Source organism: Equus przewalskii, chromosome 20 (genome assembly GCF_037783145.1).
Source record: "Equus przewalskii isolate Varuska chromosome 20, EquPr2, whole genome shotgun sequence".
Classification (NCBI taxonomy): Eukaryota; Metazoa; Chordata; class Mammalia; order Perissodactyla; family Equidae; genus Equus; species Equus przewalskii.
The window spans coordinates 48,918,295-48,944,861 of record NC_091850.1 but is presented as its reverse complement, the minus strand read 5'-3'; the positions used below and the strand labels follow the sequence as shown (position 1 = coordinate 48,944,861).

Sequence of the window (26,567 nt, the reverse complement as noted above, 5' to 3'; positions counted from 1 at the left end):
TAAAGTCTGCAAGATCAAGCAATGTGACTGTCACTGTAGTGCTGGATCTTTTGGCCCTCCCAAGGGGCAGGGGCGACGTCTGCAAGCGTCTGTGCCAGGCTCGGGGAGGCGGTAGGCTGAGGGTGGACACTGCCTGCTGTCCCTTTACCATCTAGGAAGAAACTGATCCTAAAAATCCTAGTCCTCATTCATTTATTGAACAAGCAGTTACCAGCTCGGCATTGTTCTCGGTGCTGAGCAGTCAGCAGTAACCAACGTGGATCAAATTCCCATCCTGGGATTTACTTTCTGGTTCATGATGCTGAATCATAAATGAGATTATTGAGGCTCATATGCCTAACACACTTTACCCAACAAATTACACCCGTGCTAGTTAGTGGTAACTCACGGCCGCCTTTTAGAAATGTCTCTTTAGAGGCCCAGCATGCCTGAATTCTTTCAGGAAGCCACGCAAACAATTTCCCCCTCCCTCTTGATGCAATTATGATGGAGAAGGGTGTTTTATAGAAATGGATTTTCAAGTCACTGAGGTTTACTCTCTCGGATTGTGAACTTTAAAAAATTATGCTACCAATGATGCAATTTTGTCTCACACTCCAACGGGGATAATATCCCTTTGTTTTCTGGATGATCAAGATAATGACTCGATCTATTATTGGGCCATATGGCTGTGGGGTTGTATGTGCTTCTTGGTGTCGCAGGCTCTTTCCTCGGCTGTGTGCCAGCGCCCGTTTTTTCCTGCTGATGGCCCCGCCTCCCTCTTCACAGATGGTACTTTTTTTTAGTTGTTTACAATGGTTGTTCCAAAACTGTATTTTCTAATGAGAATATTAATGTCAACATCACGTTTGCTTGTTTTGCATTTTTCCTTTTCATCTTGTATGTGTCTAACTATATATATTTATAGACAGCTATTGATACATGCACACACACAGATTTATTTTAAGGAATTGGTTCACTAATTGCGGAGGCTTGGCAAGTCCAAAACCTGCAGGGTGGCTGGCAGGCTAGAGACCCAGGGAAGAGTTGTAGTTGAAGCCCAAAGGCTGTCTGGTGGCAGAATTCCTTCCTGCTCCAGGGAGTTCAGTCTTTTTCTCTTCAGGCCTTCAACTGATTGGATGAGGCCCACCCACAGCATGGAGGGTTATCTGCTTTACTCAACATCCCCTGATTTAATGTTAATCTCACCAAAGTACCCTCACAGAAACATCTGGAATAATGTTTCAGCAAATATCTGAGTACCCATAAAACGATGTCACATAAAATTAACCACCACACATCCCCTATTCCCATTTTTTCTGCAGAGGATACTACTCTTATTATTTTGGTGTAATCCTTCTAGATGTTTTCTGTGCATTTTCTGGTTGGTTGTGTGTGTTGAGAGCTTTCATCCACTTAGACGATGATCAACTTGCTCCCCCCACACTCTTGATCTGTTAATATAATAGATGATGTTATTAAAATCCTTTACATCAACCTTTCTTCTTCCTAGGAATGGAGTTTTGGTTCATTTTTGTTTTCCTATGTACAAAACTTTAGAATTTTTTTTTTGTGTGTGTGTGTGTGTGAGGAAGATAGGACGTGAGCTAACATCTGTTGCCAATCTTTCTTTTTTTTCTTGAGGAAGATTGTCACTGAGCTAACGTCTGTGCCAATCTTCCTCTATTTTATGTGGGATGCTGCCACAGTGTGGCTTGATGTGCTAGGTCACCTGGGGTCCGAACCCTTGAACCCCAGGCCGCCGAAGTGGAGCACGTGAACTTAACCACTATGCTGCTAGGCCAGCTCTGACCCTTACAATTTTTAAGCAGAAACACCTCAACTTATTTTCTTCATTGCGCCACCTTTTCTGCTATGTGTAGACTTTGAACCTTAGTGCTGTGTTTTCACGGCCTAGAATTCCTCGCTGACTCCCAGATGGGGGCTTCCACTTGTAGGTAGCTGTGACTTAGTTTTTTCTTAGGTAATAGAAGTTTATTCTATAAATGCTTTGCTTATAATTTAAGAAAGAAGCTACCTGTGGCTTCAGGGAGCCAGCAGCAAGTATTCTGTCGATTCCACAAGTGGACAGGGTTTGCCTTTGTGACAAGTCTTTTGTTCCCGTTGTCTTGGGAGATTATGATCAGAGGTTGCCAAAGATTTTGTCCTTCTCCTGTCACCCTCCTGTCGGGGGCTGTTCGAGCTAAAACAGAGTGTCTCCTACACTTAAACACTACTTTTAAACGTGGAAATGGCAGACTTTTGGAACAGACCCCCAGATGGTAGGGGACAAAAGCGATTGTCTTCAATCAGAAGGCAAGTCTCTGTGTGGGAAGACTGGAGTTACCACTTCTGTGTCTGATACCACTGTACCCTGAGCCCTCAATTTTAGTTACCTATTTTTTTTCTTTTTGATAAGCTTCATTTCTGAGCTAAAGTTATGTTCAGATTTCTAAGCCTACTATCAGCCGAGGCCAGCTGCCCATCGGGAAGTCTTACCCTGGGTGTTTGGAGGAGCATGAGGGAGCGGAAGGGGCCGTGGTTCCAGAGCAGCCGCCTCGGTGGCTGGGGTAGGAAGGAGTGGAGGTGAGGGTGACAGCCCAAGAGCGAGCTGAATCAAGAGCCAGGTACTTCAGGAGCCCTGGAGAGCGTCTCTCTATTATCCACCAATGAAACAGAGAAATAAGGAAATTCTTCCTTTCCACCCGGGTCCTTAAGTAAAGGTTGGATGGCAGGATCCGCAAAGGCAGGCGCTCTGGTGACGTTTCTGCCCGGCAGGTTTGCAGTGTGTGCCGGGAACTTTCCAAACAATTCTTCCCTTTAATCCAGAAATACTACTTCTAAGAACGTCTCCTGAGAAAATAAGGATTGGTATGCACCAAGCCTTAGCTTTAGGGGTTTTCAGTGCAGGTTTTACTCATAATAGATAAAAACAGAAAACAATCTCAGTGTCCAAGAAGCAGCGATTCCTTAAATAACTAGGATTCTGCCATACCCCACATCCGCTGGAAATGTTAACACAGAAGTATTTTTATGGATGTGAAAAGATGTTGCTGATACATTTCTCAGTGAAATATATAGCAAACAATCTATTTTGGTTTAAAGAAAAATGTGTGTGTGTTTGTGTGTTGGGGGAGGTCACGCCTGGGTGTTTTGCCTGTGTAATGTAAAGTGACAGAATGGGGTCCCTGCTCCCCTCTTCTACCACCAGCCTGATTGAACTGATAAAAGTCAGATGAGGTTCGGTTATTCCTCAGACGCATCTGTATTTGTGACCCTTGGGGGCGTGTTGCAGATTTCCAAAGGGACAGAGCCCATACCCTGGGGTGGCAGATGGAAAAACCTGCTAGTGCCCAGTACAGACCCAAGTGTACATCTAACACCCAAGGGGATTTTTAGTGATGTCCAGCTATTATGGCTTATGAATAAGTTAGGAGTCTTCGCATTGCAAGTGGCACAAAACCCAATTTAAATTAGCTTAAGCCACGTCCCCCCTCAAAACAACAGCAACAACTAAAAAACAATGGGCGTGGGAAAGGGTTATTGGCTCTCATCATTGAAAAATGCAGAACCATTCATGTCAGGTGGGTCTTGATCCAGCTGCTCACACAGTGTCCCCAGGACTACTTTCTATGTCTCTCCACTCCGTCTTCATAGTGTGAGCTTCATCCTCAGGCTTCAGGTGGACTCCTGGGCAGCATCACCCTCTTCTCTCCTGAGGGCACGATGGTCACGGGAGCTACGTCCTGCCCTCCTCTGTCCCCACCACCTGCAGCAGAGGTGGCTCTCAGCGCCTGCATGAGCTCCTTGTCTCTCATTGGCCCAGTTCAGTCACATGCTCTCCCTGAACCAATCACTGTGCCCAAGGTGCGAGAGAGGTGATTGGCTTGAACCTTGGAACCCGGGATGAGGTCCCTCCCGCTGGACCTGCGTGGCTGTTGTTTGCAGTTTGTGTTACTTGGTTGTGGCAGCCACAGGAAACAAATACAATTTCTGAGGCCCAAGGGAGTATTAAACTGAACTGAGAAACACGTGTTCAACCCACACGTGTACTTGTTCTGCTTCACATTTCTGTCTCCTTCCCCGTGAGCCCACCCCAGCACCCTAGGGGAGACTTAGCCACGCCCCCTGCACCCACCTGCGGTCCCTCGTCTGCTTTCTGACACAGTCGATCGCTTCCTTGTGCATAAGGAATATAGTTCATGCTTCTCCCTCGTTAGAAGGCAAGCCCCAGGAGGGCAGGGATCTCGGAGTTGCCGAAGCCCAGTCCTACTCGCAGTCAGGGCTCAATAAACATTCGAGAATGGGCGCTCGCTGACTTGCTCAAAACTGCCGCCCAGAGCTTGGAACTGGGGTCCTCCGCGTCCTCACTGCTGCTGGTCCAGCCCCCCGGGAGGGCAGAGGGTGCACGGGGGTCTGCAGTGGTGATGCTCGGGGTCTGCCCCTCTGACCCACTTCCCTCTTCATTTCTAGACCGGCCTTATTGTCGCCTGCTACCACGGCTTTGTGGATACCGTGGTGGTCTTAGCAGAGTGCCCCCACGTTGACGTCAACTGGCAGGACAGCGAGGGGAACACGGCCCTAATCACGGCTGCGCAGGCAGGTAAGACCCGCTTCTCCTTCCCTCCCGGAGCCGAGGCCCCACGGCAGCGCCAGGCAGTGGGGGGCCCTGCGCATGGACTCGGCCGGGCAGCGGGGGCCCCCATGCATGGACTCGGCTCGTGAGATGGAGGTAGTCAGGACGTACATCGATCAGAATCTTGTTCTACTGCTAGGAGGCACAAGAAAAGAGCTGATCAGGGCGTGCACGTTCTCTTTGTGCAGCTGACACAGTGCAGAGTTTACTTCTTTGTGCTGAACTCAGTATGGGACAGATCTAGCTCTGAAACTGCCCGAAGTCTTTGAATAGGAAGCTGCACGGGAACCCAACCCCGTCATCACTTCCCCTAGAGCATGGCGCCCCATCCAGCGCTTGGTCGACAGAAGGATGCTGGTGAACCCGGTGGCGGACAAGACAGGATCCTGTGTTAGTGATATGTTAGTGATAGTTGATGTAGAAAAGTGGATGTATTTGCAAGGTCACCTTGCACTTTGCCTGTAGATGGAAAGCCAAGGCAGGAGCTACTTGCTGAGAGTGTATCCATAATAAGGCGGGACTGTCAGCGGTCCTTGTAGATGTATATGGGAGGAGGTGTCCTTCAGCCCAGGACGATTTCCTCAGGAGGTGGGACTTATGCCACCCTTGCCAAGTGCATTGTGGCGCTCCTCTTCTAGAATTGTTTTCAGACCTTTTTTGAGACAAACAGGAGAGGTATGCTTGTCCCTTCAGAACCACGCTTCATTTGTAACCATGCTATTAACTGAGTTCCTAGCTGACCACTTTCGAAATTCTTGGCTTCCAGGATTACATGTATTATGACTCAAGCAAAGAAACTGCTTCCGGCTGAGTTACGAAGAAAAGACGGTTGTTTATTAACGGAATGTAGGGCACGTGGTGTTGTTGTTGAGTTGTTGAGAATTGGACTCAGGGCCAGGAAGCTGGAGAAAATGCCCCAAACCATAGTGCGTGTTGATTCTGGAAAGGGAACTTCTGCCACTGCTGCCACAGAGAGACCTCCCTGGCCCTTCTTGGTTCATAAGCCATCATGAATGACTCTGATCCGGGCAGCCTGGCGTGACGAGAAAAGCTAGCGTCAGGCAATTTCATCCCCCGTAACGGGAAGTAGTCAGTGCACGCCGCTTTTCTGTTAAGACACGTAAGGTGGAGAACTCCCCCAGCTTGGGAAGGGGTCAAAGGCTGTGCTGACATATGTTCCCCTTGTCAGGTTTCAGGGTGTGAAGCTTTGCCTCCAAGGAGGCACTCTAGGCATTGAAAGCCCAGGGGCCCAGCTTCCTGAGCAGCACAAGTGTAAAAGGATATGGTAAAAGGTGTTCAGTGATGGTGGACTCATCCCTCGTTACCTCCCACTGGCCAGGAACCGGGTCAGGGACCAAGGATGCTGAACTGAAGGGCAGTTCTACCCTGGAGTAATTCTCCAGCTAAATAGCTGTCTGATGGAGGGTGCGTGGAGTGAGACCACCCCATCTTGCCTGATGGCTTAGAACAGGGGTCGTGGAAGAAGGGCGCTTGAGTGAGTGGCAGAGAAGTCAGAGGCAGGCAGTTGCAGCCGATGCCTTGCAAAACCAGGCGGCCAAGACGGAGCCCGACTTGTCTTAGGAGCGGCATAGGTTGGTGTGGCTGTAGGATGGCGGGTATCTCAGAGAGGTGAGAAGTGGCCCCATGAGGAGCCAGAGACCAGATCATTAAGGGTCTGGAAGCAATGCGAGGGGATGCATTCGGGTGACCTGAGGCTGGGTGTGTGGTCACGCGGCTGGATGATCCCAGTGGACGCTGAGGCGGCTTCAGAGAGCAGAGAAGGACCAAGAGCTGCGAGGCAGAAAGCTCAGGTCTCGGTGGTGATGTGGGCGGTGGAGGAGAGGTAGGGGCTGGGATGGCCTTCAGCCTTCTGGATGGGGGATGACACTAACTGCCAAAGGGTGTGTGTAGAAGGATGGATGGAGAAACATCGGTTCCATTGGGCGTTCAGGCCTTTGAAATGCTGAGACACCCAAGAGGTCTCGAGGGCAGGTGGAGAGCATGGAGCTCTGAGCTCCAGTCCCTCCTGAGTAGAGATGGCGGCTCTCAGGAGTTCTGGAGAGCGGGCCATGGACTGGACCAGAGCACGCACAGTAGGAGGATGTGCAGTCAGAGGAGATTGCTGTGGTTGTGGAGGAGCTCTTCGTGTGTTAGGGATGTGAGCTGTGGTGTAATGGCAGTGAGGGACTTGAATTCTTGCCTACTTGAAAATGTTTTTATTTTATATTCATCTAGGAATAACAACTTATCTTTTGCCTTTTTTTAAAAAATTTAATGCTGCAGGGGAATAGTCTGAGTCCAGTTGCTTTTTGCATCTTTGTTGATACCCTGATATTTCTTAGTCTTGGAAATATCTCCTGCCTCATCCTTGACATTGAAAACAAACAAACAAACAAACAAACAAAACCCCAAACCCCTCCCCATGGTCTATCTCAGATCCTTCTCTCTGTGTTCGTTTGACTTGTGTTAGGGGGCTTTTTACTTGAGGACATGTTTTCCTGTTCTCTCTTCGCACGCCGTGTCTGCCTTGTTTCACTCTTCCTGGAGTCCTTCTTAGGTCTAGATGAGGTCACCTGCTTCTCATTTCACAACTTTCCTGTTTTTCTTTTTTGTCCTTTTACTCTAGGATCTGGGCACATGGTTCATCTTCCTTCATAATTTGTTTTTATACCACTCATTGGATTGCATTTGCTGTTTTCTTCACGAGCTTGCCTAGTGTCTTAGTCCACTCAGGCTGCTAATACCATAGACGGGGCCTTAAACAACACAGGCTTATTCCTCACAGTCTGGGGGCTGGAAGTCCAGGATCAAGGTGCCAGGTGCCTCCATAAAACCTATTCACCTTCATATACAGTCATATTGGGGGTTGGGGCTTCAACATAAATTTGGAGGGATACAAAATTCATTCAATACACTCACCTTTCTGCAGGGGCTGTGCTTACCCTGAACTGTTGCGTTTTAAGTCAAAGATGACATAGTTCCTCTCAGGGTTAGAGAGGGACCCACCAAAGCGTGTAGGAAAGGGCTGTCTGTGCCTCCAGACTCAGGGTGTGTGGCTTGGGGTGCAGAGGGAGAAATTCAGGGCCACGTGCAGTTACAGCAGCTACTTCATCTCCGTACTGCGCGGTTTCATTTCCCACTGCGTGTGGTGGGGCAGCAGCCTGTGTTAGCCGAGGGTGAGTGCCCCGCCTTGCCTGGTGTCACTGCTACCAAGCACGAGCCGGGAGTGAGGGCACCACCGGCTTCCTGCCTGGCCTCGTGTGCCTGGGGCATTGGAAATGCCATGGGTGGGTCTCAGCGCATTCCTGCAGCCCACCTTTCTCCCCGGCCCGCCCTTCTCATTTTGGGGCATCGCTGGAGTTTCCGTGATCTGTTTAAACAGGTGCAATGCCTGGTCCTCCCCTGCAACTTGCACCTGTGTCCACTGTCTCCAACAGAAATTCTTCACGTTTCTGGCAAGTGGCTGGCCACCTCCTGTGGTTTCTAGCACTGCTACTGGCTTCTCGCTATTCCTTTGGTCACGGGTGGGAAGCTGGGAAAGGGGACAAGATTCCTGTGTTCGCAGCCCCCGGCTCTGACCTCAAGAGAGCTGGTGGTCCCCGGTGGAGCCTCTCCTCCAGCTAGAGTCAGATTGTACGGCAGTTGGCAGGCCTGGGATGGCTGGGATGTATTTAATTGTGTGGGTACCAGTGGTAAAGGGGTTGTGGGGAGTTGCCGGGCTGTGACCCAGACTGGGTGGTGCAGGAGGAGGTGGCAAGCATGGTGGCTGTCCTGGGTGCTTTCTCTACTTGGCCCTGCTGATGCTCTTGTAAGTTGACTGTAAAACATAATACACAGCGTTTGGAAGAAGAACACACGAGTGGTTCAAGATATAGAGCAGTTAAAGTTAAGGGGGAAAATCCCTTAGCTCCTCACTCCCAGCCTGCTTCAGCTTTACTTTCTGGAGGTAACATTGTTAACAGTTTGATGCGCAGATGGCTTCTCTTCCACCTTCTTCTTCTTCTTTTTTAAAAACCGTTATAGTGTATTTTCCTGTCTGGTTTTTGAGTTTTCTCTTTTCCTGGCTTCCATGATCCTTAGCCTGTTACTGATTTGCTCTACCTCTGTGTGCAGTGCCCCCTGTCTCTGGGCCCGTCCTCTTCCTTGCCTGGCTCCTGCTCCCTCCACTTGGGCCCTGACCCCTGGGACACCCACCCCACGCCTACGGGGAGCACCTGGCTCTGCCCAGCAAGGCTTTAGGAGAGAATTTTTGAGGAGAGGGGCTGGCCCCATGGCCGAGTAGTTAAATTCGTGCATCCCGCTTGGGTGGCCCAGGGTTTCGCCAGTTCGGATCCTGGGCACGGACCTAGCACCATGCATCAGGCCATGCTGAGGCAGTGTCACACATAGCACAGCCAGAAGGACCTACAACTAGAATCTACAACTATTATACTGGGGGACTTTGGAGAGAAGAAGAAGAAGAAGAAGAAAAGATTGGCAACAGATGTTAGCTCAGGACCAATCTTTAAAAAAAAAATGAATGTTTAGGAGAGGGAGAGGGGAGGAGGAGTATGGTTCTTGCGCCACTTTAAAAAAATCTGATTAAGTGAGGAAGCAAATTTTCCCCAGTTTGTTTCTGAAGGTGGAAGAGACTGGACCTCAGGGTCTGCCCCTCTCATGTGAGCACTGTGACCTTAGAGGATGGCCTGGTTCTCAGCCTTGAGCCGGGTCAGATCTGGTTAAAACATGGATTGCTGGACCCGGCCCCCAGAATTTCAGATTGAGTGGCTCCAGGGTGGGGCCTGAGAATGTGCATTTCAACGGTTATGCTTCTGGTGGGGGACCTCACTTTGAGAATTGGGGCTTAGAGCTTCTCCTTCTGAATGGCGGCTGGGGGCGCCTCTCAGTGGGCACTAAAGGCCGGGGGAGTCACCGACCCAGATGAGCTGCTGCCGGAGGGACACAGAGTCATCATTAAAGTGAAGATGAAGGAACAGAAGCGGGGATCTGCTCATGCCATTCACGTGCTGTTTTAGCAAAGAGCGGCTGTTGGCTTTTACCTGATAGGATCAGGTGGTGCCCCATTTCAGTCCAATTCCATAACCAGTTCTTTTATCTGATGATTTCTTAATTCTGAAAGATGTCTAGTCATATGTGCTTACAATAAAAGGTCACTACAGAAGTATTATTAAAAAACAAAAAAGGGCCCTTCTCATTGTCCCTAATGTTCCCTCTCACAAACTGACCAAGTTCTGGCTAGTTACCCTCTCAGACCTCATTCTCTCTCCTTTTTAAACATGTGTGTGTGCACGCACTTTTTATTTATATGAATAGGTTAATTCCGCAGAGAGTGTGATCTAGGGAATCATTCCCTTTTTTTTTTTTTCCTTGAGGAAGATCAGCCATGAGCTAACATCTGTGCCAATCCTCCTCTATTTTGTATGTGGGTCGCCGCCACAGTGTGGCTGGTGAGTAGAGTAGGTCCGTTCCCAGGATCTGAACCCGCCAACCTGGGCTGCCAAAGTGGGGCGTGTGGAACTTTAACCACTCGGGCATGGGGCCAGGCCCATAGGAGAGCTTTCTGTCTTGACCGAGGCACACGAGACTGACCTCGTCCTTACAGCCGCACGTTCCTGAGTGTGACTGTGTCTACATGGCCGTGTGCCCCGGGTCCAATAACTGTGAGGCAGTTCAATAAACTGTGGCTCACCCATTCTATACAAGATCCTCTTCTAAAACAAATATTTATTCAGCAGTTTCTTCGAGTCCAAGGGCTGCCCTAAGTGCTGGGCATCCCACGGTGAGCACATAATCCCACCTCCCCGGTTCAAGTCTGCTGCACTCAGGGCTGTGAATCGGCCCCTGACCACCCACGCTGTCATGAAGTCGTTTGTGTCAGGGGTGCGTTTCTGAGGAGGCTGTGTAGACCTGGCCGGAAACAGCAGGTGTGTGCAGAGGGCTAGACTGAGGAGGAGATGAGGGGAATGTCCCTGGAGGCCAGGACATAGCTAAGGAGCAGGACCCTGGAGAGAGTGAGCCAGGCAGAGGCTGCCCCTCAGGAGCTGCAACCTGAGACCCCTGAGCCGGCAGCCCCTGGGGTGGGGTGTTGGAGGGCAGGGGTGAGTGCGCCGATCTCTCCTTCCACCCTGGCCCATGCTAAGCCACCCAGAGACTTCAGGGCTCAGCACCAGGGCCCGGGGCTGTTGGTGGAGGTCAGCCTCCAGGCAGAGAAGGAAAGAGAAGAAAGGCGGGGTAGATTCTTAGAACTCAGTTACTTCGTCAAAGGGCATGTGCATGTTAAATGTGCACATTTATGTGGCTGCTGCCAAGTGGCCTTTAGAAAAAGCCTTACCGATTTGTGACACTTTCCACCAAGTTCCCAAGGGTCTTCTCGCCAACCCCGGATAAGATCACTTTTCAGTGTTTGCCAACCCCAAACAGACTTTTCTTACAATTTGCAATTGCATTTCCTTGGTTCTTTTTGGAGCCTAGTATCTGTTACGATGTTTTTGGATGCAGTTCACTGAGTACCCAATGAAACAGAGGTTTAACCACAAGGAAACTGCCTTCTCTTACAACACGACACTTCTGGCAGCGACAGTTGGAGGGTTGCTTCATCGAGTGGCTCTGTGATGTCAGGACCTGGACAGGATGCCAGGTTCTCAGAAATGCTCTTGACCTGTCCCTCATGATCCCAAGAGGGCCCTGGCCACTCCAAGCGCCATGTCTTCACTTTGCAGCACTGGAGGCTTGGGGAAGGGGGAGCAAATCGCTGTCTCTGCCTGTTCTCTAAGACAGAAAAACATCTCCAGAAGCCTCCAGTTTCTTGTTGATGTCTCACTGCCAGGGTTGCGTTACACACCCCATGCCCAAACAGGCGCACTGGCAAGGGCAGTGGAATGACCCCAGTTGACTTGGTCCGGTCAACAATGGCCCGGGGAGAATTTCTGCGGTTAAGGAAAACTTTACAGCAACCCTGTGCTTATATTATTTGCTGTTGCACTGTGCTGGATGTCTGAGAGTTGGGAGTCAGGCTTTCTACAGGACTCAGCATTTGTGAGTATAAATTAGGATGCAAATGCCTTCATCTGCTGTTGGTTCTAACCTCCTCGGATACTTAATGCATAATAAGAATACGACCCATTCTCTCTTAGGCCTTTACAATGGAGAGAATGCGTGAAAAGAAATCCTCAAATAATCCCTAAATCTCAGTGAGCCAGTAATTTCAATTTTCTCCCATACCTTCCCTAATAAAAATAAAGTATAAAATAAGATAACCAAAGAAATGAATAACAAACAAGTCCCGGGGATGGAGTTTTGCATTTACTTTCTCTGTTTCTTTGTTCCTCTTTAACAGAAGGGCAGGAGTATGGTGAAATGAGGAAATAGCAGGGTTCCTTTTGAACTGGTGATGCTAGAACGTTGATTGGGTTTGAGTAACCTCTGCTGCATCCTTGAAACTTATTCTTCCTTGAACTTGTTTTAAAAATTCTGAAGGAACCCCACTGAACCAGCCTGGCATGATACATGTCCCTCTCTGTGGTGACAGAGTGCCAGAGAGGCCCCCAGGGGTGGCCGGGGGGCTCAGGCTGCCCGTGTGAGTCCTGACGAGTGAAAGGGATTTGCAGAGGTTCCTGCTCCAGAGGACAATGCATGACTTGGCTAGAAGCCAGCAATAAACACGTCTTCTTGTTGTTTATCTTGTTGCCACTATACACAATCATAATTTTAGTCTTTGTTATGATTTTATGGTTTTCTGAAGTGTTTTCCTTTTTCTCTGTTTCTAGCTATTCCAAGTAAGAAGTTAGACCTTGGCAAGTCTGAGGTTTCCTTACTTACTTTTCCTGTAAACTCCAGTTCCTGGAACCTTTCTGACTGGCCACAGCAATGCCACCCTCTGCTCAAAAGCCCAACAGCTTGCCCAGCTCCTCAGTCAGAGGCCTCGCTGCCCCACAGACAGAGAGGAGGGCCTGTCGGCGCTGCCCTCCCTCTGCTCCCTGGTCCGCAGGGGAGAGTCTGTTCTCTCCTCCAGCTCTGGGGGGACGTGATAATACTAAAGTAAACGGTTCCCTCTACTGGCCTGGTCTGGAAAACTACATTTTGAGTACCTGGCGTCAAACCAGTCAAGTCTTCAGACAACCCAAATTCTGTTAACGTTTTTCTGTTTTTAGAGCAGCGTGGGTTTATTGTCTGTCTTCTGTCTTTGAATAAAGGAGTAAACAAGATTCTAAGCACGTGATTGGTACTCAATAAAAGGTTGAAGGAATCAATAATTGATAATCGTGATGCCCATGTAATTTTAGATAACGTGGTAATTAGATATTTAATAAGTGAACTTTTCCCAAGGGAGACGTAGGAATCCTTCTGCCTTTTCATTTATGAAATATTTATTGAGCTTACAGTCAATTGGAAGTTTTGGACTTATAAGCAGGGTCATGAGGGTTCTGGTGGCTGTGGGAATCCGCAGCCACATGGAAATGTGGACCATAGGACATCATGGCTCAGGTGCCTAATCTAGGCCTGGAGGACCAGAGGAGAGCTTTCATTAGAAGGGATGGCTCATCAGGTAGCGGGGTAAAAAGAGAAGGAAGAGGATTCTAGGCAGAGGGACTAGTATGTGTAGAGGCCTCCAGGTCAGAGGAAGCATGGTGCATGGGTGAATTAAAAGGGTAGTTGTGTGACTGCAAAGTAGAGTGGAAGGACATTGGTCCAAGAGCTGAGGGTGAAGAAGGGACGTAAGGGAGGAAAAATAACTTTCCCTCTACCCTTCTGAGTGCTTGGCTGAGACCCCTGTAATAAAAGACAGATTAATGAGAGAAAAACGGGTACTAATAAACATGTATACCTCATGCATACATGGGAGAGACCCAGGGAAAATGAGTAACTCAAAGCAGTGGCTTAGAACTCTGGCTTATGGCATCTTCAACAAAGAACAATAAATACGCGGGGAGATGATAGGATAAAGGAAAGCAGTTTTAGGCTTCTAAGGATGGCAAACTGGGAAGGTAAGCTGTTGGTAGATAAAGGCTTGTTAGTAAGGTTTGTTATGCAGATTCCTCTGGTGCCGACTCCAGGCAGATAGGGTCTAGAGTTGTTTCTGGTGCTTACCTGGAACAGAGTGGGGAGGGACGCCTTTGAAAATTTAGGTCCCTGCTTTTAGGCAAATAGGGGAAGACAAGGAGCTTTTCTTGTATGTGCTTTTTTTCAATTGCCTTCAGCTCAAAATAATCCTATGCCAAAGTGGCATATTTTGGGTGGCTTGTTCTGCTTCCCTTCAGGGAGCTGGGCCAGATAAAAATGGAACTAGCTCATTAAAGAGATGAGACTTTATCTAAAGAGCAGAAACCGTTAAGAGTTTTAAGCAGTAGTTGTCTTGGTCAGAAGAGTTTCTTCTTGGAGTTATCCTGCTGGTAGCGTGGAGAACAGATGGAGGGGCAGAAATGGGACCAGGAAGGACAGGAGAGGGCTGTAGCACAGTGTGGATGTGGTGGCCTGGATCAGTGAGTAGACGTGGGCAAGGAGAAACAAGGACAGGCTTGGAAGGTAGTTAAGAGATGGGGCTGGCAGAATTCCGTGAAAACTTGGATGGGGAAAGGTTGAAGGAGGGCTGAAGACAAAGCCCAGGTTTCTGGCTTGGGCATCTAGGTGACTGGTGGTGTTCATCACTGAATAAGGAACGTGGAAGAGAGGAGCAGGTTTGGAAGAAACATGTTTTGAGGTTAGTGCGTTGAATTTGATTTGTTTGTGTAACACTCAAGATGAAACAGCCAGTAGGCAGATATTTAGGTAGGAAACTCAAGAAGAGAGAAAGAGCTAGAGATAAACCATGTGGGAGTTTTAGGGTGGTAATTGGATCCGTGAGAGTTGATAAGATCACCAAGAGAGAGTGTGTGGGATGAGAGGGCTTAGTCATGATCTGAGGAACAGCCGCATTTCAGGAAGGCGAGAACAGGAGCTCATAAAGAAAACTGAGAGTGGCGGCCAGAGAGACAGGAGGAAAATTAGAAGAGTGAGCTATCAGGGTATCTGTAGAAAGAGAGTGTTTCATAGGGAAGAGACAAGTGGTAAATGCTGTGGAGATGTCAAGGAGGATGGGAACTGATAAGAAACCATTGGATTTTGCTACAAGACCTACAAGACCGTCACTGGGGGCAGCTAGAAGGCAGTTTCAGGAGAATGGGGGAGTGTAAGTAGCTAGAGTGAGAGTAGATGATTCTGGAAGTTAGACTGAAAGGAGTCGAACAACTGAGGTTGGGTGGCTGGAGTGCAAAGACAGGTCCACGGGGATTATTGTTGGTCATTGCTGTAGAGTCCTCCAAATTCATATGTTGAATCCTAACCCCCAAGGTGATGGTATTGGTCGGGGGAGGGGGGAGCGCCTTTGGCAGGATGATTAGGTCATGAGGAATGGGATTAGTGACCTGGTAAAAGAGGCCGCAGAGAGCTCCCTTCCCTTCTGCCCTGTGAAGACACAGCAAGAAGAGGCCCATCAAGCTAGCCGGGGGAAAAGTAGATGGGACCATCAAACTAGCTCGGGTGTGTTCTTAGGGAGATAGCTGAGGCCCAAGTGTGAGAGGGAGTCCAGCCAGGTGAGTGCATGTCAAGCTTCTGCTTGAATTACGCCTGCAAAGGTCCCATTGGCCAACATTCGTCTTGACAGAAGAACTGTGAAGTCATGTGGCAAAGGGGAAGATGAAGAATTTGGGCTGTTAGTGCAATCTGATGGGAATGGATTTGTGAGGAGGGAGAAGGTGAAGAGAAAGAGGAGGTAATTTCAGCACAAATACTCCATGGAAGTGGGCAGAGAATGGCTTTACAGCGGTGGAGAGTGAGGAGAGACTGCCATCTTTAAATGGAAGAATCCCCCTTCCTCTTCCGTGGAGGGGGAGGGAGGAGAGACTGCTGTGGATGTGGGGAAGTTTGTGGGGTGAGGGGGGAGGTGGAGGGGGTTCCCTTCTTGTGGTTTCTGTTCCCTCTGAACTAGGAGGTGTGTGATCTCCTGGGAGAGCTCTTTGCTGTGAAGTGGGTGACTTAAGACTGGGAAAGTTTAAAATTTCCCACAGGGCTTGGAGGGTAGTCATCTGGGAAATACAGAAGTGTTGTGAGGCCGGACTGAGAATCAGGTCAAGCTTGGGTACCATTGGGGGATTTCTACCCCTATACACTCAGCGAAGACGCCACTGACCATCCAAAGTGGAGCCAGAACCTGGGGCTGGGTGGTGCCAGCAGTCTTCTTTGACTTTTCTCTTTCTGTTACGTGGCTCAGCCAAACCATCACCAGGGCCTGGCCGTTCACTTCTCCAGGAGCGATCTGAGTCAGCCACTTCTTTCCATGCTCCTGTCCTCCAGAGGGTCTGGCCACCACCTTCTATCCATTGCATGCCCACCATAGCCTCTGTGAGCTCCCCAGTGGGTAAGCCTGGGGCACAGCCTGGAGAAGATCCCCACCCGGCAGCTGGCCGAATCATCGTGCCTGCCTTGCACCCTGTCGAGCGGCTTTATGCTAGATCTCACTTTTATAAAATAAACTTTTCATTCTAGAATAGTTTAGACTTACAGGAAAACTGCAAGGATTGCACAGAGAATTCCCATATACCCCGCACCCAGTGACCTCTGTTGTTAGGCTCTAACATTAGTATATGTTTGATACAACGAGTGAACCAATATTGATGCTTTATTATTATTAGCTCAAGTCCCTTCTTTACTCAGACTGCTTCAGTTTATCCCTAACATCCTTTTTCTGTTCCAGGATCCCATCGAGGATCCCACATTACATTTAGCTGTCGTGTCCCCTTAGCTCTTCTTGGCTGTGACAGTTTCTCAGCCTGTCCTTGACAGAGTAGGGCAGTCTACATTTGTAGAATGTCCCTCAATTTGGTTGTGTCTGATGTTTTGCTCATGATGGGACTGGAGTAATGGGTTTTGGGAGGAGGACCACAGGAGCAATTGCCATTCTCACCACATCTTATCAAGGGCAGTGTCAAAGAAAAAAAATACTCAGTGACACTTGTTCCAGATGGTGAGGCAGACTTTATTAGGACCATCATGATAACTATAGGGACCACTGCAATGGGATTTTACAGTAGGGGAGAGAGATGGGCTCAACTCGGAATACAGGATGGGTAAGTGGGGATTTATAGCCCAGGAGAAGGTGCGGGTCAGTGGATGGAAATTACTAACAGGAAACATCAGGGATCAGGAAGGTTCTGGCTAATCTGACCTAACAAGATTGAGGCTGAAGGCGGGCCAGGTGATCAGACATCTCCTGGGGGACGGTGGAGGATGAGGACCCACATCGGATGTCAAGGGTGAGGGGGTTTCTGGTTAAACTGACTCAGCAGGGTTCTTGTTAAAATTTGATTTTACAAGGAAGTGCACAGATAGGCCTAGGAGAAGGTTCAGGAACCCGACTAGAGTTTGGTCAAGCAGAGAATCTTTGTCAGTACAGCTCTCAATGTGACTTCTCCCTGTTGATGTTGACCTTGATCACCTGGCGGAGGTCATCTTTATCAGGTTTCTCCACCGTGAAATCACTCTCTCCCTCCCTGCTCTCTATGGTCTACCTTCTGGAGGGAAGTCCCATGCTCAGCCCACAAGCTAAGGAGCGGGTTGTCATGTTCCACCTCCTTGAGAGTGGAGGACTTGCATCAATTATTTGGAATTTTTCTGTTGGGAGATTTGTCTGTCCTTCTAGGCACTTTTGCACACATTATCCTGTAATTTTCACAATTGCGAGGTTAATATTGTCTCTCATTTTCCAGATGCAGAAGCAGAGACTCAGCAAAGTTGACTCATCTTCCCAGGATCACCCAGATTTTAAGTGGCAGGCCGAGGACTTCAATGTGGATGTTCTCAGAGCCAGCTCTCTTAAGTACTAAGCTCTCTGTCCACACTGAAGCTAATCCATCCAGAATTCACTTATTCCCTGGGGCACCGGTACCCTTCTCTTAGGCAGGGTAGGGCTCACTAGGGGTGGGGGGTGGGGTTGGGGTCTGTATGGTGAGCCCACCCTTTGAAAGGGCTTCCTCTGAGGACTTCAGGAACCAAATCCTATTCCATAAGGTCTAAGTTAGACTAGGCTCAAACTAGATGTCAATATGGTACATGTTCTGTTATACAAGGAAGACTGTTCCTTCTATCTACCTACCTACCTGTCTAATCATCTTACTAAAGAAAAAGAAAGCTCCCTTTGGTTAGTTGTCATAGTTTTTAAGAAGAAAGTTTAGTAGCTATACATTTTTAGAAGCATTGGGTTCACCCTTGATTTCCATTGAACAAGGTCATCTGCGTGGTGAGAGGTGTTATTTGTCATCCTGGGAAAGTCGGTGGGGAGCCCGCAGTGATTTCACGGGTCATGGAAAGCGCACACCTGTCAGAACGAGTTGGCTGCACGTTGGTTTTTCTGGGCTCCACAGAATATGCAGAACCGATCTGTATAATGGGCCGTTTACTTTGTGGATTTCCAATTTTTCCTCTCTCCGCCTGTTCAAAGTGTTTAGGATGTAGCAGCTCAAAGGCCATCCTGCTGAACATTGCCACCGACACACTCTTGCACGTTTTTAAAGAAATGGCTCTAGACGAATTGCAATTCGTTTCGCCGAGACCCTGGGTAAATCTCACTGACGGGTGCCGCACAGCGTTGAGCTGGAAGACAAACCTACTGAGATCAAAGGACCCTCTCTCCCCCACAGTTCAGAGCAATTAAGCGGCTTTGGGCTCCTGACAGCTAGCAGCGTCGCCTCCCCCGGGCACTGTAAACGGCAGTGGAGGGCACAGGGCTGAGAATGAGTCAAAAAGCATCAGCTGCTTGTTGGAACCTGTGAGTCACAGAGCTGGAGGGTGGCACACATGTTTCCGGCTCGTTAATCTCACACATGGTCATATTAGTCAGCGTTTCTCTCTCAAAATGCTGCTTGGTTCACCTGTTAAATTTTCCCATGAGTTCAGGAGATGGCTGAGGTCTGCGCTAAGCAAACAGCAATGCTTCTAGAAGAGTCTGCACTCTGATTTTTGAAGTTGATGAGAAGGGTTTACTGTTGCTTGGGCCGCAGCCTGCAGGGTCCAGGTACCCCTCAAGGAAGGAAACTGTGTCCCAGCCTGGATGTGTGTCTCTGTTGGGGGTGATGGGAAGACAGAGCCCCTGCGGGTCGCTGTGGGAGGAATTAATGTTGGGCTTGCATGACGCTGGCAGGGCTGGGGGAGCCAAGGCCCGGGAGATTTCCCCGCAGTAGGGAAGCAGGGATTCTCCAGGCTGCTGTGCTGCGGGCCTCAGCTTGCTCAGCCTCCTTGGTCTGCAGGGCGAGGTGGGCGGGGCGCATCACAGGAAGCAAAAGTCTCCTGGTTGCTCGCCCTCTCTCAGGAGGAGGCCTCGTCTCCTCTGCCAAACCTCAGATCTCACCCCATGCCCTTCCCGAAATCAGCCAGGGAGGGAGCCTCATGGGAACCGGCTCCTCGCTGGTGCAGAGACCTCTCTGGGGGGGTGGGGGGGGGGGAGGTTGGGAGACCCAGTTAACGACAGAAAATGTACCAAGATGTCCTCGCGGCCCCATACCTGCAGCCCTGACAGACAGTGGGGGTTCCAGAAGCACATGTGTGGTGTGGGGATGAATGAGGGATTTCAGAGAGCTGGATCCTCAGCTATAAGGATGGAGACTGGGCACCCAGCACCTCCACCCAGGCCAGGAGAGGGACTTGTGCAGACTGCTTCCACTCTGGAGGGTGTGTTAGCCATCATCAGCAGGGACCAGGATGGAGATGGCAGCTCAGAGGGGGGCGGGTGAAGGTGAGGAGGAGAGGAAGCTATTGGCTGGTCCTGAAACAGTGAAGTCTGAGCGTCTAGGACAGTGGTTCTCGACAGGGCAATTTTGCCTCCACAGGGCACATTTGGCAATCTCTGGAAACACTTTTGGTTGTCACAACCTGGGTGGGAGGAGGGGTGTGGTTGCCACTGGCATCTAGTGGGTGGAGCCCAGGGATGCTGCTAACCATCCTACAATGCACAGGACAGTCCTACAACAAAGAATAATCTGGCCCCAAATGTCAATAGTGCTGATGTTGGGTCCCTGCTCTAGGGGACTGAAGTGGGGCGGGGGCGGTGTGTCATTTCACACAAGGATTTAAGAAGTAGGCCCAGTGGGCATAGGGCAGCATGGACATTTGAGCCACCCAAGAGCCTCTCTTTGTGGCCCAGGCATTCTGTTTGAGGAACTCTCCCGCTGCTTCGTGGTTTTCTGTGGGTGAGCCTGGAAAATCCTGGGAATCCTGCTTTTCACTTGACCTTCTCCTTATTCACCCCCATCCAAGAGCACGTGGGCTTTTTGAGACTCCCTCTGGCAATGAGCAGGCAATCAGGTCCTTTTTGGAAGTGCATGGTGGTAAGGGAGAGAAATCTATATTCTTTAATGAATAGTCTTACCTGCCTGGGCTTAAAGCTGAGGTCTTGGTAGCAACACTCCCTGTGTTCCCCACCTCTGTGTGTGTGTGTGAGAGAGAGAGACAGACAGAAAGACAGACAGACAGGCACTTCTGAGGGGTAGGAGAGGGTGGCAGCGTGAGTTGGCATATCCTGTTGCTCTGAGGATGACTTTCTCCTCCCTGAAGCTCTGGAGCTCTGGGAATGGGCTCTGAGACTCATTTTCAGTTTTGCATCTGTTTGCGTTGGCGTCTCCTGCTGGGAGCTGTCAGCATCCAAGACCTTCCCCCCCGGCCAGCCAGTGTCTGTATGAGGCTAGCTCAGCGTTTCCACACACCACCCCCTGGCATCCTTGCTCCCCATGCTCCTCACTTAAGAGTTTGACAGGACAGCAGCTCCCACGTGGGTCGGCGGAAGGGAACAAGTGAACCAGAACCAGCAGTGCTGTGGCCAGGGTGGGGTCCAGGGTCTTCCTGTTTCCTGGACTCTGTGAGAATTATTTCTTGAGGTCTGAGAGGCAAACTCCCACACCCTCCAGACGGGCTGTTCCCCAAGGTCGACTATGTGACATTTCCTTCTCTGGGAAGACCTCACTGGAATGAGCGGTGCGGAGTGTGGTCGATACATGTGTGCACTTCTTTTTGCAGGGCACGCCACCATCACCAACTACTTGTTGAACTATTTCCCTGGTCTGGACCTTGAAAGGAGGAATGCGTGGGGCTTCACGGCCCTGATGAAAGCTGCCATGCAGGGCCGCACGGAGTGCATCCGAGCCCTGATGCTAGCAGGTATGTCTCCACCGTCCTGTGCCGGCCCCGGGGTCCCGGGAAATGCTGATATGTGTTGAAGAGATGAATCAGTCCCATAGAGACAAAGCCTAGTGGATGCAATGAAGAGTAGTTTCTTTGGGAGGTATGGCCATCATCCTCCCAGGTGAAACATACAAAAACAAAAGCAACACCTGCAGGGTGGAGTGGGAGGTCATGGCTATGGTCATCCTGCAGGACACCTGTCCTTGCCCCTGACGAGCCCTTCCCTCACCCCTTAGCCTCCTCCTGCTCATATTTATTCTTCTGCAGAAATGTGAGTCCTGGTCTTGGCTCTGGGTGGCAAGCCTGTCCTATTGAAGGTGGGCCCAGGGATGGTGGGGTCAGCCCAGGAGTCATCCTAGATCCCCGTTTGCTGGTGGTTGGAGTGACATGACGTGTGCAGCAGTGTCTTTTTCCTATGATGCCTCATGGAGTGGAAAGTTCTCGGGCCATAACTTTGGATCAGCAGGGCCCCCCTTTGCCCTTTATGTCCTCATCGTCTTGGAGGAGGCACTTCCTTCTCTGAGCCTGTCTATCCCCATCTGTGAAATGGGAGTAGTCACTGCTTTCCTACCTCCCTGAGGATGAACTATGACACCACTTTGTAAACTTTCAAGGGCTATACAAATTCAATGACCTACTAAGCTAAATTCTGTGTGACTAATCTCTAGTCCTTTTTTTTTTGTTATTGCTGAGGAAGATTAGCCCTGAGCTAACATCTGTGTGCATCTTCCTCCTCTTTACTTGTGGGTCACTGCCACAGCATGGCTGATGAATGGTGTAGGTCCATGCCTGAGATCGGAACCTGTGAACCTGGGCCACTGAAGCAGAGTGCACTGGGCTTAACCACTATGCCATGGGGCCAGCCTTGAAATCTCTAGTTCTTTTCCTCACTAAAATAGAATCTGTGATCATTGTTAGCACAACCTCACGGGGTCATGCTGAGAATTAAATGAGAAAATGTGTGTAAAGAACACACCCAGGGTCCAGCACAGAGGCAGCATCTAATGTCTCAATCAGTGTGAGATGCTGTTGTCAGCATTATCTAATTTTATCTCCGTTTATCGTATTCTTGTCCTTGGTGCTGGGTTCAGCCACTCCTGCTTCAAGCTACGAGTTCATGGAGAGGTGGCGTTTCTCTGCCATCTTAGTCTCCCGAGGACAGCATCAGAGTTCTTCCAGGCCTCAGCCTAGGCTGCTGGTTCTGTTTAGATAACTTGCAGCTGCTTCTTTCTTTTTTTTTTAATAAACTTTTATTTTGGAATAATTTTGGATGTATGGAACAGTGACAGAGGCAGAGCAGAGTGCCCACATGGCCCTCCCTTGTCTCTGCTGTGCTACCATCTTACTGAGAGGCCGACCTTGGTTTGTTACTCTTCACTAAACTCCAGACTTGATTCAGACTTCACCAGATCTTCCACTCATGTCCCCTTTCTGGTCCAGGTTCCCAGCCAGCTCCTACATCTAGTGTCACGCGTCCTCAGGTTCCTCTGGTCTGTGACAGTTTCTCAGTCTTCACTGTTGTTCTGACTTGACGGTCTCAACCCTGGCCACTCCACATGCCCCCCAGTCTGAGCCTGGCTGTCGTTTTCCTTGTGATTAGAATGGGGTTGTAGGATTCACACCTTGCTTTGTGTGTGTGTGTGTGTGTGTTTTTTTTTCCTCCTGCTTTAACCGGAATGTTTTAGGGGATGCTTTAAGAAAAATAAATTCAGTAAGTGAAGGCAGAGGCTTCGAAGATGAAAACCTTTGTGGAAATAAAAAAGATCCTAATTAAAATTAGTCCCATTGATTGTGCTTTTGACTTAGTGACAGTTTCATTTTTTAAGATCGAGATGTCAGATTCAACAGAGTTTGGGCCCTGCCCAGCCTATGTCCGTGAGAGATGGGTCCTCCTGATTCAACAGCGGTTATGATGCTTTTGTGTTTGGGAGAAGCTTCATCTGCTTTTACTACTTCTGGATCTAGTTATAACTGAGTGTAGATCTTTAGTAATTTTACTTTTTCAACCAAAAATTTATGGCATCGATCACACCAGTGCATTTTTCCCGATGAATTAATTTGAATTACAAACCCTTTCATTTGAGGTCAGCTGCCTTCCAGTCACTGGAAAATGCACAGGTTTCGCTGTCCTTCTTTCTTCCTGGGCCTGGTGGAGGTTGCAGGTTCAATGCTCACATTGTCTTTCTTCCCCCTCAGTTATTTGGATAACAAATTTGGCATTGCGTTTTACATACTTTCCCCTTCCTGTTCCCTACTCGTGAGCACTACCCCCCAAAGTCTAGAATAATCCTCATGAACGCAGACCTCTAGTGCGTCCCTCTCTGAACTGTACGTGGTCAGAGCAGAATAATGGCCAGCAGAAGCAGCTTCGAAGCAAGAGCCCTTGTTTGAAATTCCAGCCCCTGCACTTGCCCTCTCTGTGCCTGGGCCAGTCAGCTAACGCTCTGGGCCTCAGTTGCCTCTTCTACGAGTGAGGTGAACGACAGTAGCTACTGCAGGAACTCGTGATGGGGACTGGCTGAGTTCACGTGTGGAAAGCCCCCGGACGCACGCCTGGCAGGGAGGAAACCTCCAGTCAATGTTACCATTCTTGTTATTGGTGAATTTGTGTGTTCAATAATTATTTGTTAAATGAATGAAAAACTATGGGAAATTTTTACCTTTGAAAAATATCCTCCTGATGAGGTTCTTAAACTTTCTTATTGAGGGTAATAAGCGTGTAAATCGGGGTTTCTTCATCTTGGCGCTATTGGCTTTTGGGGCCAGATAATTCCTCGCGGTGGGGAGGTCCTGGGAACTGTAGGATGTTCATCAGTATCCCTGGCCTCTGCCCACGAGGTAACTGTAGCATCCACCAGTTTTAACAACCAAAAATGTCTCCAGACTTGGTCAAACGTCCCTTTGGGGGAAATCACCTCTGTTGAGAACCACTGATATAACTAATGTGACTGAGAAATGATGGAAAAAGTAAAAAGAGAATTTTTTCCCTCTTACATACATTCCTCTTTCAAGCTTGTTCCACATTCCTTCTTAAAATAAAAACCTGACACCGTTGTCAGGGAGCTTTGGAGCTGCCCTCTAAGGCTTTGGTTGTTTAACTTCTTGAATATTTTCATTTTCTACCATTACTACTAAGATAGCCTACACTTTTTCCCAGGAAAGTGAGTTTCATTTTCTTTTACAATTGATGTGAAAAATATGTGATTGAAGGTTTTCCTTGGATTCAGTGGACACAATAAGGAAACTTGAGATATTTTTAAAATTTGCACAAATAATTTTGTCTTCTTATTTCCATTTAAATATACCAATGTTAAGAAAAATTAAAGCCTTTAAAGACAGTGATGCCTGAGTATTGCTCTGGATTGACACTTCAACATAGGGTGCATTTATGGACAGCTGAGGAAGGTACCTTGGCAGCTAATCACAGAATGGTCATCCTGTGATAATTTTCAAAGCAAAAGGCAGAAGCATGACTACATATTAATAGGTTCAGGGGAAAATGTGTATCTCATTCCCATTTTTTCAATTGCAGTATTCTGCACCTGCATTGAATTTCCAAGTTGCGCTCTCATTATTTTCAATAGGAGCCATTTCCTTTTAGAAAGGAGGAACCAATGAATTGGACTCCCCACGCGACCGTTTACATTGGCCAGTAGTTTGTAACATCCAGACACCTATCAGCTCTTATCTTACCTTGTCAGGCAGAACAAAATAACGTTAGAATTATCAGGACTTTGGATTTTAATAAAATAAAACCAGGTTCTGAAAAGCTGATTTATTGGCTCTTTGGTCTTGGGCTTCCCAGGACTAATGTCAGCTCTGCTGACGAGAATCGCAGTGGGGGCTGCGGAACCTTGTTAATTCAGTGGAATATTAATGCCCCGAAGTGACAGGTCTATTTGAAGAAGTGGCTCTGAGAAGCCGTATGGAGGATGTGATTTTCTCTGTAGAGAGAACTTGGGGGAGGTTGGCGGATTCCAGACTTGCTGAGAGAGCTGGCGTGTATACCTGAAGGGTGGTGGAATTGCTGTGGCATTTGGGAAGAAAAACAGGCAAATGCAAACCTTGCCGCTTCCTGTGAATCCAGGCAACAGAGCAGACCTAAGGGAAGGGGGAGGAGGCTTGTTCAGGGAGGAGCTGGGAGCAGAGCTGCTCCTCTCGTTGGTCATATGGGTCGTTCTTGTCCTGGGAAAGCGCTGACTATGTGCTTTTAGAAGGCCAAATGATATGCGATCATTACAAGGCCTCTTTCTGTTTATAGGGAAGACAGGAATTCCCCGTGACCTGAGAATTTTCCACGCTGGAATAGTTTCAAGTTGTTAGGCAGAGAAAGGGCTGAAGATCGGGCATCCCACATCACCAAGGGCAGTGCTTAGCTTGGGTACCCACAAAATCAAACCCTGAGACAGGGACTTGGGGACAAGTAGTTTTTCTGGAAGGCGACCCTGGGAAGCTGTGCAAGGGATAGAGAAGTGACATTGGGAAGACAGGAAAGCTAGTAAATGTGCAATAATAAGCTGGTTACCCTTGTGGGTACCTAGGAGTCAGCCCTGCTAAGACCCTCTGAAAGACTGAGGACAAGACATCTCAGAAATGCCTTGAGGGGTGGGGTGGGGGCTGGAGATGGGTGCTCTGACTCCTCCTTCCCTGCATCAGGGGCTCTTTCTTGTGATCCTGCATCCTGATTTATCATATTGATTATATCCAGAGTGCACAAGATACAGGCCAGAGGTGGCACAGGAGGAGGCCTGCAAGCCTGTTTCACACAGGAGCAGCATCCACGAGCCTCATCGGTCCCTTTTCTCGGGATGCAACAGCCTTCTCTTTGGGGCTCACTGACCACCTGTCAGGGATGCTGGGAAAATGGAGAATAGGATGGCAAGTCATATAGGTTAGACCAATAATTGTCTATGGGGTGGGGAAGGTGTGGCCCCCCCAGGGGACATTTTTGGTTGTCACAACTAGTGGAGTGCTACTGGCATCTAGTGGGCAGAGACCAGGGATTCTGCTAAAAGTCCTACAATGCACAGGACAGCCCCCACGACAAATAGTGATCTGGTCCCAAATGTTAATAGGTCCGAGGTTGGAAACCCTGGGTTAGACCAACCATGATGCAATCCCTAGAGCTGAGTGTGTTGCTGCCTTGACTAAAATAGAGGATTTTGTATAGACAACTCATGGCACTCAACATGGAGGCAAACGGACCCGCTGGTAGGAGCCTAACTCACGTCTGTTTGGCTGGAGCCCTGGACGAAACAACTTTGGGTAGGAGGTGAGGATGCCAGTATTGTTATTTTCCAAGATCATTTTGAAAAGGTACCAGAGCAACAGCAAGATGCGTGCTAGACCATGGACAGCTGTTCCTTTACTTTTCCATTAGCATTTGAAAAATGTCTCTTTCAAGCAGCGTTCATTAAGATTTTAATTTTGCAGTTTGTTCCTTTTTAAGTGACATGCAATTAATTAAGGTTTAATGTGTCATCTATTTTTTGCCATGACGTTTTTACTGCCCCCTTTTCATTTTAGTCAGTTTATAAATTGTCCTCCAGCTAATGAGTTCCATCCTGATCTCCAGTTCCAAATAATTACCACTCTTCTAACGTGGCTGTTCTTTAATGTGTCACAGAATTAAGAGCATTACCAGGTGAACTCAGGTGAGCTGGGTCTGCCTGGGCCCCGGGGCCACTGGGGGAGCTGGGCCAGGAAAATCACTGAGCCCCCCGCTCTTCTCATTTGAGCACATACTGAG

At 48.8% G+C, this 26,567-nt stretch overlaps 1 protein-coding gene across 2 annotated transcripts in view; it reads left to right on the top strand.

The window, feature by feature from the left end:
* The window catches only part of ANKRD33B (ankyrin repeat domain 33B), a 71,864-nt gene that overhangs the window by 36,900 nt on the left and 8,397 nt on the right, over window positions 1-26,567 (top strand). Inside the window, exons 2-3 of one of the 2 annotated variants that reach the window (XM_070587205.1) lie at window positions 4,453-4,582; window positions 20,654-20,794. In XM_070587205.1, coding sequence (XP_070443306.1) covers window positions 4,453-4,582; window positions 20,654-20,794 — 271 coding nt within the window. The remainder of the gene's footprint in view (window positions 1-4,452; window positions 4,583-20,653; window positions 20,795-26,567) is intronic. The other variant, XM_070587206.1, reaches the window with a different exon arrangement.